Source organism: Myiozetetes cayanensis, unplaced genomic scaffold (genome assembly GCF_022539395.1).
Source record: "Myiozetetes cayanensis isolate MyiCay16 unplaced genomic scaffold, myiCay2020 scf4, whole genome shotgun sequence".
NCBI lineage: Eukaryota > Metazoa > Chordata > Aves > Passeriformes > Tyrannidae > Myiozetetes > Myiozetetes cayanensis.
In genome coordinates, this window is record NW_026087631.1 from 5,817,936 (window position 1) to 5,830,899 (window position 12,964).

General features: G+C 44.4%; 2 protein-coding genes across 2 annotated transcripts in view; one reads left to right on the forward strand and one right to left on the reverse strand.

Moving 5' to 3' along the window:
• Nucleotides 1-6,642: 6,642 nt before the first annotated feature.
• FUT10 (fucosyltransferase 10) lies at nucleotides 6,643-9,459 on the reverse strand. Its single transcript, XM_050328890.1, has 2 exons — nucleotides 8,599-9,459; nucleotides 6,643-6,901 (listed from the first exon to the last, which is right to left on the reverse strand). Exons 1-2 carry the CDS (start codon nucleotides 9,457-9,459, stop codon nucleotides 6,677-6,679), a joined length of 1,086 nt encoding a protein of 361 aa, XP_050184847.1. The 3' UTR covers nucleotides 6,643-6,676.
• A 140-nt stretch (nucleotides 9,460-9,599) lies between these two features.
• FNTA (farnesyltransferase, CAAX box, alpha) overlaps nucleotides 9,600-12,964 on the forward strand; it is a 28,227-nt gene continuing 24,862 nt past the window's right edge. The window contains exon 1 of the mRNA XM_050328892.1: nucleotides 9,600-9,655. Within this exon, the coding sequence (XP_050184849.1) occupies nucleotides 9,600-9,655 (56 nt within the window). The remainder of the gene's footprint in view (nucleotides 9,656-12,964) is intronic.

Below are 12,964 nucleotides of genomic sequence, written 5' to 3' on the forward strand. Positions count from 1 at the left end.
ATTAGGAGGAATTTCTTCATGGAAAGGGTAATTAAACATTGGAATTAACTGCCCAGTGAAGTGGTGGAGTCACCATCCCTGGAAGTGTTTAAGGAAGGACTGGACATGGTCTAATTGACATGATGGTGTTCAGCTTTAGGTTGGACTTGATGAGCTCAGAGGTCTTTTCCAACCTAACTGATTCTGTGATTCTGTAAATGTGTAGTCCCTCTGTCACACCACCCTCTGAGTGACCCATAACCAGCAGTGATGTCCCTGTGGCTGCTGTCTAATGCCTGGATTCCTGGTCCCATTTTGACTGTGGGCTTTGACTCTAGTCATCAGGCCAGACAGACCAACTCTGATCTCTCAGACAGGAGAAGGGTTTTTCTTTAAATCTAAGATTAAATCTTTTTGGGCAATGAAGCAGCCTTTTTTAATTAGAGTTTGAGTTAACTTCTATTATTACCAGGTTTTCATATGTACTGCTCCCACCCCTGGAACGAATCATCTTGGGTTTCTGTGGTCTTTGTACAAAATACAACAGCATGGAGAGAAAGGATATATTTTTGCTGAGTCTGGGAAAATGATAAATGACCAAATGCATCCATCATGAACAGAAGGTAATAGCTTCAAAAGCAAACATCTGTTAGCAGCACATTTTAGCGCATTAATAATTTACATTCCACGGAAAGTTTAATTTATGCAAAGTGAGAGTTTTGTGGCATAGTTACAAAAGGCACACAAGATTCTGGGGCTAACAGATCTATAGTGAGCCTACGAATGCCAAGACTCCTGGTATCATCACAGTTTTTGCTGTACAGTTTGTACAATGTCTTTCTCAACACGCCTATGGCTGGGAGTGGAGTACAGTACAAGAGCATTTATTTCCTCATCCACAGAAAGAAAAAAAGGTCTTCTGAGGCCTACCCATGCTAAAGAAATACCCCAAACTGCAAAATGCACACAGCAAAACATTCAGAAAGTTGCCAACAAAAGGGAAAAAGAATAAAATTACCCTCTGTCGTGACCCTGGATTATTACTGATGCACTGTCACTCTGGGTTGCAGCTGCTGGACCTCAAGCTGCCTCAGATCCAGTCCTGCTCTGAGAACTGCAACAGCCAGTGTCCACTGGAGGCCTGAGGATGTCCCAGCATCCAGAAGACACATGCTGGTGAGCCAGGAGCTGGCTTCTCTGCTGACAACACACAGCACTGAAAAGGAGACCAACAAAGCTGCCAAGCAGTCCCAGAGCTTGCAGCAAAGTCCACTGAACAGAGATGGCTTTGCTTAGGCTTCCCCAAAACTGCTGTGTGCAGCAGTTTTGTGTGAGACTACTGCCCCACTCACTCCAGGGAGCCATGGGACCACAGATCTGCATAGCCAGGGGACGCAGAGCCCAGGAAGGTTGCTCCGTGTTGGAAGAGATCAGAAAGCAACACGCAGCCTCTTGCCAATTAATGTGGCTTTTTGTGTATAGAAAACTAACAGACTGGCAAGTCAAATGCCCCACAGGTTAGAGATGCCAGGTGTTTACCCTGTGCCTGGACAGAAGGACACAACTTCTGGTGGTGCTTTTCCCAGGTTCTCACCTCACTCCAGGTTCAGGATGTACAGCAAATGAAAGAAGTAGGAGGAGAAAACCAGCTTGGGGAGGGTGGTGCATGTGGTTTTGGGATGGGATTGGGAAAGCAAAATTGATTGGGCTTCATAAAAGTTGATGATGCCCCAACTTTTCACAATATTTCAGGGAAAAAATCCTGGGTTTAAAAAGACCAGTTACACAAGTGTTTTCCATTCTGCTTCAATCTGCAACTTTAGCAATCTCCAGGTCAGGTTTTCCCTGCTGAATAAACGTGTATATATATATTAAACAAGATTGATTTCAAGACATTTGATTGATTGGATTCAAAATAACGTCTCTCTCTTCTTCCAAGGCCAGAGAGTAAAGAGATCAGCAAATGGCTGTAGGTTTTTAATAATTAATTCACTAACCATGAGCTTAGAAGACTAAATAAAAACAAGGTCTGCACATAAGGGTTCGATACCAGTGGCTTAAAAACACTTAAGGGGAATGCCAGCCAGGACGACACAGCAGCATACATCCATCCCACCCCACACTACCTCGCCTTCCATCCTTCCTGCTGCCGCAGAAAGGGCGCCTGTGAAGGGTAATTCAGATGACCTCTCTCTTTCCATTAATTACACAAAGCAAGCCTGGATTTAACCCCAGTCTGTTTTGTTTTTTGACAGTCTCCACAGAGCTGTGCAGTGTAGGCTCTACAGTGCCAGTCACACGGGACCTGCCCACCTCACACACACGCAGCAGTGACACCCCTCTCTGCCATGCCCGTGTTTCATGCCGGGCTAACACCACAAAACAGAGGATCATGTGCTCTGCTCAGCATTGGTTTTCCTCAGTGCCTGCCATTGCACCAAAGTTTGGCTTTGTTTCTCAGTGAATGCTGCATGAGAGGGGGGAGCTGGGATTTCACCTCTGGGGCCCGCAAGGCACAACTGTGCACCCGCAGCATGGGTTTGTCCTGCGCTGAAATGAACGCAGTTAAAAGTCCTCCTTATGTTTCTTTAATCACTTCCCATAGGATTTGCTGTATTAACACCCACACCACCAGGCCCTCCTAAAGCAAACAAATAGGCAAAAATGAACCAACCTGGGAAAGGCAGGTCAAGTGGCATGGCAGGAGAGCCCCCATTGCCAGAGTGCTGCGGGAAGACAAGGAGGAGAAACAGCCTGGGAGGAAAAGGACAGCGCAACTGCAGAGCTCTCTGCCACGACACAGGGCACTGCTGAGACACTGCTGACAGCTCATGGGTAATGGTCAGGGGATGGGCAACCCCAGGGGTGGTGTGAGGGCATCTGCTGCGGACAACCTCACCAGGAGGTGAAGCAACTCTCAGGCACTTGGAGGGAGCCTCTTGATGGCAGGGCCAGGTGTTCCCAGGGGACTTTTTGCCCCCAGCAATAGCTTCTGGAAGGATCCCAGGCTGTGGCACAAAAAATTCTCTGGGAGTGGGGCTGATGGGGCGGCATCTCCACTGGGGTAGAGGGGATGCAGCTCCACAGGCAGGATACACAGGGTAGGGGGGTGGTGGAGGGCAGGGTTAGTGACAGACAAGAAATCACCCAGCAGGTCCACAACGATGGAACAGATTTGAGACAGAAGAATTGTGACCAGGAATGGGAATGGGACAGCACAGCCCAAACAAGGACTTATGACCTCAAAGGCAAAGCTCTTGGTGTGAGAGGTGAGGCCTCAGGTGAGGCTTCTCCCAGCTGCTTCTCATGCTCTCCTTAGTGGCTTCCTTGCAGCCTGATCCCAGGCACCACTGCAGAAAGGCAGAGCTTGCCTCAAATACAGGCAGCCATAACCTAGGAAGGACAAGACGGAGGCTCAGGTCTCTGATGCAGCAAAAATGAGGAAATGTAAGCAAATGAAACTGAAAAAAAATCCTCTTTTGTTTCCCTACACAACCAGATGTCATGGAGGACAGGAGGTACAGGTACATCAGAGGGAGCTGGTAGAAGGCAGAGGCTGGACATAGAGAGTACAGCAGAGTGTAGGAAAGATAACAGCAATCTCTGCTCCCATTTGTCTGTGCCCCTTTACTAATTTTCCTCAGGGAGAGGGAGGAGGACCATGTCTAAGGCTGACCTTCAGGATCACCTATTTCCTTAGGCTTTCCCAGTCCCAACAGATGGGATGCTCCAGATTCCCAGAGACACCTCCAAGCTGAACCAGGCATCTTCTGATGGGGCAGTCTGGTTCTTGTGGTTTTGTACTTCAAATGCAACAGTTTCTTTTTCAAATGCAGGATCCGAGGCCACTAATATTTATGACTCCTGTGGTAGGCGATGGGTATGGGTTCAGCGAAATTAATGTAAGCCTAGCAAGAACTGTCTTTGTGCCTCATTTCCACTACAGGGGATATCAGGACAGGTTGTTACCACTGTGTAAGAGGTTAGGAAGCATGCACTCATTCATCTAGAACCAGCTCTTGTTGGGAGTATGGAGTTTTTCTCAGCTGTTTTGCTATTGTCTTTCCAAAGCAAAAAGCAACCAAAAAAGAAAGGACTGTGCCATCTAGACCATACATAAGTCTGCCAAACAAACTGGATCCCTCTGTTGGCTAGAATTAAATACCTGTACATGGCAGGAAGGCTAGCAAATCTGCTAAAAAAAAAAAAAAAAAAAAAAAAGGAAAAAAAAGGACTGGTCACCTGCTTCTGCCAATTCCTCCTCACAGCGGTAGGGGGAGAAAAGAGATCAACTTAGAATTCACGATGGTCAGTCTGTCTTACACTTAATTAGCCCACGCAAATTCTCGCCCTAAGTTTCCCAGGGTGATATTCACAAAGACTTCCCTCCAACTAGCACAGGAAAAAAGATTCCAGAGGGTGATTAAAGCCAAGGACAAACTGAGGTTGCTCTGAATTAGCTTGTGGGAACCAAGAGTTTATCCTGTAAAAATAATGCACTGTGAGATGACAGACAATTACACTACAGCACCCCTTTAGGCAGCTGCTCCAGAGACTAATCTTTCTATTGTGTAAAGCAGTGGATGAACATGTTACCTCTTCTGAAATACCTGTGCTGACCACTTTTAGAATGTGGGTTGCAACCCTTCAGTCCTTCTTTCCCTCACACTCCACCAAACTGAAATGAAGGATAATAAGACAATAAAAACGGTGACAAATATGCTTCCTATCTTTGGATAACATCTGTCTACCAGACTGCTCAGGGAGCTCATGATCTGACAGATTCCACCATGGAAACAAAGGAAAAAAATCTTCAATTATGCAGCTCCTGAGGTCTTTAAACAACATGGCTTGAGATTTTTGGCAAAGGAGATGACAGAACACCGCAAAAACAAACAAACAAACAAACAAACCAATTAGTCCTTCATGTTTCAAATACTCATCATCCTAGGAGGAGAAACAGAGATTCATGGCAACAATTCATGATGGGGAGTCAACAGTTCCTTTTGCAAATGTTTTGGGGTTTAAGTCCAGCTCTTGGTCTCAGTTTAGGGAAGCCTCCGAGTCTGGTGTTAACTTTCTGGTGTCACTTTCCTGAAGGGCTTCATCTGTGGAGCCTTGACATCATTTGCACTGCAGACCACCTGGGAAGGAGTTTAAGACACAGATGCTGTGTGTCACACTGGCAAAACAGTAGTGGTGAGAAATTTCAGCAGGACTATTTTGCTTAATCGAAACAAAGTACATTCTCATAGAAACGATGACTGATACTACTGACCAATAATATATTGTTTGTGGTCACAAAACTGCTAGACTTAAAAGTAATTAAAAAATTTACCAGCTATTCATTGAGGAAATTTCTGGTGAGGAAACTTTTCCAACTTTTGCAGCTCAATTTCTTGGTGTAAATGCTATTCATATCCTTCCCCATTGTCGCTACGTGGCTACCACTTCATAAAACAGCCAGATGTTTGATAGAAGTTTTAAAATAGCCTGCTACAAGGAAAAATTGCATGGAAATTATCAGACAGGTGAAAATCTGCCTTTCTGGCAACGTGAGGAACTCACTATTACTAGCTACATTTGCCTGTGTCATCACATGAGGCCATGCAGATCCTGTGGAGGTTGATTACTCCATAGACTGAAAGAACTTGGGATGAAAACTGCAACAGTCTGCATACCAGGAAAGGTGTCTCCTTTGGCAAGTGATGACCGAGATCACGAAGTTTTATTCTTTGTCAAAGTAAATTGAGATTTTTCTCTGTTAAAACATGCAGGCCACTTGCCTATTTCTCCTTGGGCCTACTGCAGACCTTTCAGCACTAATGGACTCTCAGTTTTACCCCTGCCCTTTCAATCATATAATTCCATGTTTATACATGATACAAACACTATCATCAGAACACAAATACATCATCAGAAAGGCAAGAAGGTAAGTCAGATTGAGGCCAACACTATTTCTGGGGAGTAGAGATATTCATGTGTTCTGCTTATTTTTAGCAAAAGATGGTGGGTAAATCTGAGCCAGCACATTCTTCATTCAATCTGTCCCTGGCCACTAACAGATGGTGCTTCCTCATGCCAAGCACTAATGCACTTTACATTGGCACTCTGTGTCAGGACACAAAGCTCGCCAAGTCCCTGCTAATCCTGCTGATGCCAGGAAAATTGGTAATAAACAACGAGCCAGGGACACAGTCCCAAGTTTTTACTCTACCTCCAAAGCAGCACAGAAGCTGTACCAGTGCAACAGTGTCAGCTGCTCTCCAGCTTGTGGCTATCAGTGAAGCAAAGGAGGGCCCTGGATGGGGGGAAAAAGGGATCCTGAGGCCATGCTGGTATGTATCTAAAGATGGAGATTGATCCACTTGCTTCATGGTAACTAGCTGTCTGCTTAAAACTGGGCTTTGAGAACCCTGACCACTGGGGCCTTAGTGTTCAAATATGTGAACTAATGGTAATTAATAAAAATATAAATAATTTTATATATATATATATATATATATGTACACATATTGCCTGGCAGTGTAATTTTATTGTTTAGCATTTCTTAGTGACCCTTGAGCACTGAACATATCAAATTCAGTCTTACAGGTCTACTTGCTATGGCTACTAATCCCAAGTGATAAGGTCACTTACAAAAGAAAATTTTACAGACTCCTCTGAGGAGCTCACTCTGTTTTACAGTCAGTTGTGTTTATTCTTTGAATACAAGCATCCAAAATTCTTGAGCTGTAAAATTCCTGTTCCTTTCCACCAAGTGCCTCAGCGCCGAGGCTTCTTTCTTGGATTGCTCGAAGCTTGGTATCCACAGCTTTTGGAGAGAAGTCCAGCCAGGGTTCGAGGATGAGAACCAGAATGCCTCTGGTTTGGGGCAGCTCAGATGGTTAACCTGAGCCTCCCACCTCCGGGGCAGCCATCCCTGGCAATGGAGACAAATCAGAGGGGTTATTGAGGGACCCACACACACAGAGGAGAAAGGTGCTGTGCCATTAGTGAACTATCAAAGCACGTCAGTTACACTTTCCTTTTGTCTAACAGGCTCTGCCCACGTCCCTGTGGATGTCGCAGGGAAAGCCCTCTCCAAAGTGTCTGGGACCAGGTCAGTCACCCTGACAAGAGCCTGAATCTCATATAAGGTCTGACTGCATCAGCATCCAAATCGAAATTCTAAGGCAAGGAGCTATATTTTCATCATTATGTAGTTTTCACCTCATATATGAACACACTTAAGGATATAAATTTTTTTAAGGAGAAAAATTAAGCCATAGATATGACCAGGAGAGCAAACTGCTCTTCATCATCTTATTGACCAGAGAGCCACAACAGCATTGGGGAAGGAATACATGTAGCTAACCTATTCCATACTTTTCCATCATTGTATTAACTCAGAGAGAGGACATCTGTCCAGATTTGCACCAGCTTCAAATAGCAAATTCTGGTTAAACGTAATGCTTACCAGTTTGGATTTCCCATCCTTTCAGCTCACCTTAGTAACTTCAAATGTTTTCTTCGTCTCCCTTCTACTGGCTCACCATGTAGTGCCTTGCTCAGACTGTTATCAGCTAAAATACAGCCTAATTGGCTGTAGGATACCAAAGGCATTGACCAGTTCAGTTACTGGACACAGAAATGATTCATGCTGATAACTGAGCTTGTGGAGGGTTTAAGAAACACTACTGACTCTTTGTACGTACACCTGGAAACCTCCAAGGAATGCGGCAATTACAACGAGTATCCACAAACTCAGAAAGGTGGATGGTGAGAGTTTTTAGCTTCAGTCTAGTTCCAAGTAATGCTCTGTTTATACCACCGAAATCCTCCACAGCTAGTAGCCTCAGACAACTGAACAGCTCGTGGTGTCTCCAAAAAGGCCTTCTGGTGGCATGGCTGGCACCCCTGCAAGACTGCTGGGCTCTCAGAGCTGGGCTGCCTGGTAAGACACCCACTACTAGCTGGTCTCTTATCAGCGTAATTCCAAAAGGATTAGATTAGGAGGAACAGGTCCAATTCCTCTCACAAACACACTGGCTTAAACATGGATGTTTCAATGTTTAGTTACCAAATGTGGCCACAGACAATGGCATGTTGTCACTACAGGTTTGAATGTACCCACACACGTGCAGAGCCTGACAGTCACAGAGTACTTAAGACTGATCTTAAGACAGGGATCTCTCCGTCCCCTCTTCCAAACAGGTGTAATCATATCTAATTGCCTAGGGCAGAATTGAGACTTAAAACACCTCCAAGGACAGAGATACCGCAATCTTTCTGGGCAACCTGTTTCCAAATGTTTCAGGTCACCTAAAAAAGGTCAGCAAGTTAGGCTACTTTCTGTAGCCTGGAAAAAAACCTCCTTCCTGAACAATTCAAGCCTTTGGCTGAAGTGACCACCAGCTCAATTGTCAATGTGTATGAGCTCAAGTGCTGCAGCACTCTGAGAGAACACGTGCTCTGGTTGCACACCCACACCTTCTGCCAACACCTTTTTTACATGAGGATGCACAAGTCAATGGCAGTGGAATACCAGTGGCTGTCGGCTGGCCAGAAATCTGGTAACCAAACTTCCTGGTGCCACTTTAATGCCCCTCCGAGACACAACAACAAATTCAGACATACCTTTTCTTTCCGTCTGATGTTTTCCCACACTCTGTTACACACCATGCACTCAAAGGTGTCAATGTAATTGTCCTGGGTGACATCCTGCACTCCCCACTTGCGTTCCTTCATTGCTGTAATCAGTCTTGGGTTGGAGATGTCCCCTTTCAGTTTCCATTGTAGGTAGGACTCGTACTCTTCATCATTTCTATCCAGTGTTTTGATATAGTGGGCCAGCTCCCGAGGGTGTGAAAAGCTGGATACCAGGATTGCACTCCTGTTACTGGGAAGCCAGTCTACAATGCTGGGAGACCCAAAGTACACTGGTACCACTCCCAACTTCAGCGGCCGCCAGAGTTTTTCAGTGATATAATCTTCACAGATAGCATTTTCAAAAGCAAGAATGAACTTGTACTGTGCCAGTATCTTTAAAAAGTTCCCATCATCCATGGCAGACGGATTCCTGAGATGCTGAGGAAGGTCTTTATTATGCAGACATTCCCCATAAGAGTCTACTTCGATGTGGCACATCAGCTCACGCACGTAGCTGTCCCGATCAGAAGGGGGGTCGCAGTCAGACTGCACGTATACAAGTGGTGCAAGTCTCTTCCTCAGGATGTTTTTCATCTGCAGTGGGATCATGAACCTCAAGGACTTCAGGACCTCTACACCCTCCAGGTACTGAGTGGTCAGTGGCAGGTGGGAATGGCGGCTAAATGTTGCAGTGTGGTTGAATAAGGTGATGGTTGCTTCATGGAAGAGTTTGTAGTTGTTTTTTGGTGACTCTTCATGGAAAAGGGCCCAATCATGATATTCTTTACGAGGGAGGGGCAAGCTGTCTATACTGAAGTCGGTACCTAGAGAAAAGCAAACAGTGTTCATTCTGCTCTTATCTATCACCTGACACTACAGTGACAAAGAAATCTAGTTTTAATTTAGTACCAGCCCTACAACCATCACATTTATGATGTTAAAAGGCAGTTGTTTCAAAAAGTGCAATTATGCAAAGACACAAGAGCGTAATGACGGATAAAACTGAATTTTGCATCAGAAGAATCTGGAAAAGCAGGATCAGTAGGTAATATTAGATGTGTTTTCCTTTCATGTCATATTAGTTTAAAGGCCTCTCACTTCAAAGGATCACTAGGAATTTTTTATTTTCATGCACTTTAATGAGACTAGTAAGATGCTTAATAATCCCCTGGATCTCTAAATAGGAGAACAGATGGTATTTTCTCTATGATGTGAGAGAAATGGTTACTGCGGGCTCAGTTTTGTTCTAGTCACAAAACAACAAAAAGGATGCTAGAATATTGGGCAGGGTTAAGGAGAAAAAGTACAAGAACGACTTCAAGTTTTGGAAAGACATTGTACTGTAGAGACTTTGAAAGCCAAGCTATTAACTTATCAAAGAGAAAATTAAGAGGTGATGTATCACAGCTGCCTTCCAGATACATAAAGAAGTAGCTTCTGGCAGAAGACAACTCCCCAAACTAATGCCAATAGTAGAAGGAGAATCACGTCTAAACTCTAAAAACAAGACAACCACAGAACAACTTGGGAAAAATGTGGTAGAAGGTTTAGAACAAACCCTGAAGATTTTTCTCAAAGCCTGGTCTGTGCAAAACTGAGTTGAAAATATCAGCTGATGAATCTGACTCCTGCTCTCCCTTCAGCACCACACCTCTATAACTAGCCTTGTTGCAGATCAAATGCAAAGTTGCTGAATCTCTGTCAAGATACTTCCTCACTGTCTTATAAGCAAAAGCACTGAATATTGAAAACTTTTAACTTGTATTGTCAAGCAAGAGAAGTTCAAAAACTGAAACAAACACTGAACAGCTGTCTTAGCAAAGATCGCAGATCCTTATCTTTGGACAAGCTACTCTACCATCTGTGGCAACCCAACCTTTGTTTAGCAAGCTCCGTGGTCGACTGCATCTAGGACAATTGGGAACATGATGTCTTAAACAAGCTGTTCTCAAAGCAACTGAGGGGAGCGGCCGGGTAAGAAGCAGATTCTGTGGAGGTGGGGCAATGCTTTGCTGGTGACAACTTCTGCTGCACAGCTGTGCAGACACAAGAAGCAGGGTCAAACAGCAGTCACAACCCAGAGGAGGCTAAGGGCCACCAAGGACCCCAAGGCACTCCTGACTCTTTCAGGAACTCTCCATCAGAAGACTGAGTGTGCCTCATAGCCTTGCATCAGACACAGAGAATTCTCGTCCTGGGGAGGGATTGAGGTGTTCCCATCCTAATTTAAATGCATGATGAAATCTCTGTTTTGAGGGCCCCCATCCCCAACAGATAAAGACTGTAACCATCACCCCTATGAAGGACATAGAAATTGCAACCAAGTCTTGTCACTGGGTCCATCAGAGGTGCTCTCTTTCCTCTCCACTACCTACTCTTATCCCTTCCTTCTCCTTCTTTCTTTTCCTTACGTATTGCCTTTGTGAAATTTTTATACTTATATAGAAAAGAACCAAAACAGCCACACACCTCCTTTCCACTGCAATTAAACTGTTTTAAAATGAACCTGGCTCACATATACACAACCGGTCACTCAGTTTCATTTCACTCTAATTCACCTCAGGGGATTTATAAACAGAAGCTCAGTTACCCTGCCTCACAGGCAGGTCATAACATCACCTCAGTCACACTTGTAACTTTTCACTCCCCATTCTACCCTTGACCTCAAATCACTGATGGCAAAAAAGAGGGTACTAGCAAAACTCTTACACAGAATATTGATCCAAAAACTAAAATATAAAGATAATAAAAAAAACACCCAGTGGCCTTTGCAGCTTCATGAGACTGCCAAGATGACTCCAAGGATGACTTTATAAAACCAACATAAGACTTCACTACTGCAGTGAAGATAAAAGTTAGCTGTTCGTAACAAAAATCTCCTATAGAGTAAGATCCTTCAAGAGCATCAGATGGAGTTTTTCAGGACCACTACGTATTTGACCTTCCATTTTCCACTCAAGACCAGTCCCAAGCCCTCAACACTAGAAGGATGAAGGGCTGTGCCACTCAGTGCAAAAGGCTATTTGCTTATTCTGTTTTTAATATGTTCTAGTGATACAAGAGGGTGACAAAAACTGAAAATGAAAAAATTCTCACAAAGAAGGTCTATCTGGTTTTGAAAACACTTCACTCTAAGTGATGCCAAGAAGAGAAGCAGCAATGCATACCAAAATAATGAAATGCTGTGGGGTGAAACCATAGCACTTCAGCTTAGTCTCTTGCAACGGTTCTCCCTCTTTAAAGTACCATTGCAGAGAAGGGAAGGGGAAAATGCAGGCAAGAATGAGAGGAAGACAAAAAGTCAACATGTAAAACTAACTAAACTAGGAGACAGTTAATGTTAGGCAAAGGAGAAACCTAAAGAAAAATTGCACTACAGAATCACAGAATTATTTAGGTTGGGAAAAGAACTCTGAGATCATCAAGTCCAACCTTGGACTGATTACTACCTTGTCAACAAGACCACGGCACTAAGTGCCATGTCCAGTCATTTTGTGAACACCTCCAAGGACAGTGACTCCACCACCCCACTGGGCAGTCCATTCAAACATTAAACAACCCTTTCCATAAAGAAATTCCTTCTAATGTCCAACCTGAACCTTTCTTGGTGAAGCTTGAGGCCATGTTCTCTCATACTTTTACTTCTCCCTGCTTGGCAGAAGATGTCATGCCCACCTGGCTACAATCTACTTGTAGAGAGTGATGAGGTCTCCTCTGAGACTCCTCCAGGCTAAACAACCCCAACTCCCTCAGCCACTCCTCATAGGACTTACTCTCTAGACCCCTCTCCAGCTCTGCTGCCCTTCCCTGGACACGCCCCAGAACCTCAATGTCTTTCTTGAAGTGAGGGCCCAGAACCGGACACAGGACAGATCAGAGCACATCAGAATGACAACACTTAATCAATCCTAGCCCAGCAAGAAAACAAAAAATATTAAAGGGAAGATACCATCTGCATGCTCCCTATCCCATGAGATGAAGGCAATAAAGGAGCGTACAATAGAATAAAAAAAAAAAAAAAAGGCACAAAGGCACTACAAGACTAGAATTATGAGCAATTTCAACTTCCAGACTATTACTCTGTAAATCTTAAATACGTGGCAAAGTGCAGAAGAGAAAGATACAAGGTGTTAGGAGGAGTTCTACATTTTAGGAGGCATCTTCCATTTGGGAGTCATGTTCCAACACACAAAGCTCCAGCCCAGAACGGCTGGACATCCTCCTCCCTTAGGAACAACACCCCTGAGGCTGTGACAGATCCAGCTCATGCCGACTCACTCACACTGGCAGCTCGTGCTGAACACAACACTCTGCGAATTACGCGACACTGAAAAGGTGGAACTGGGAATCCCTC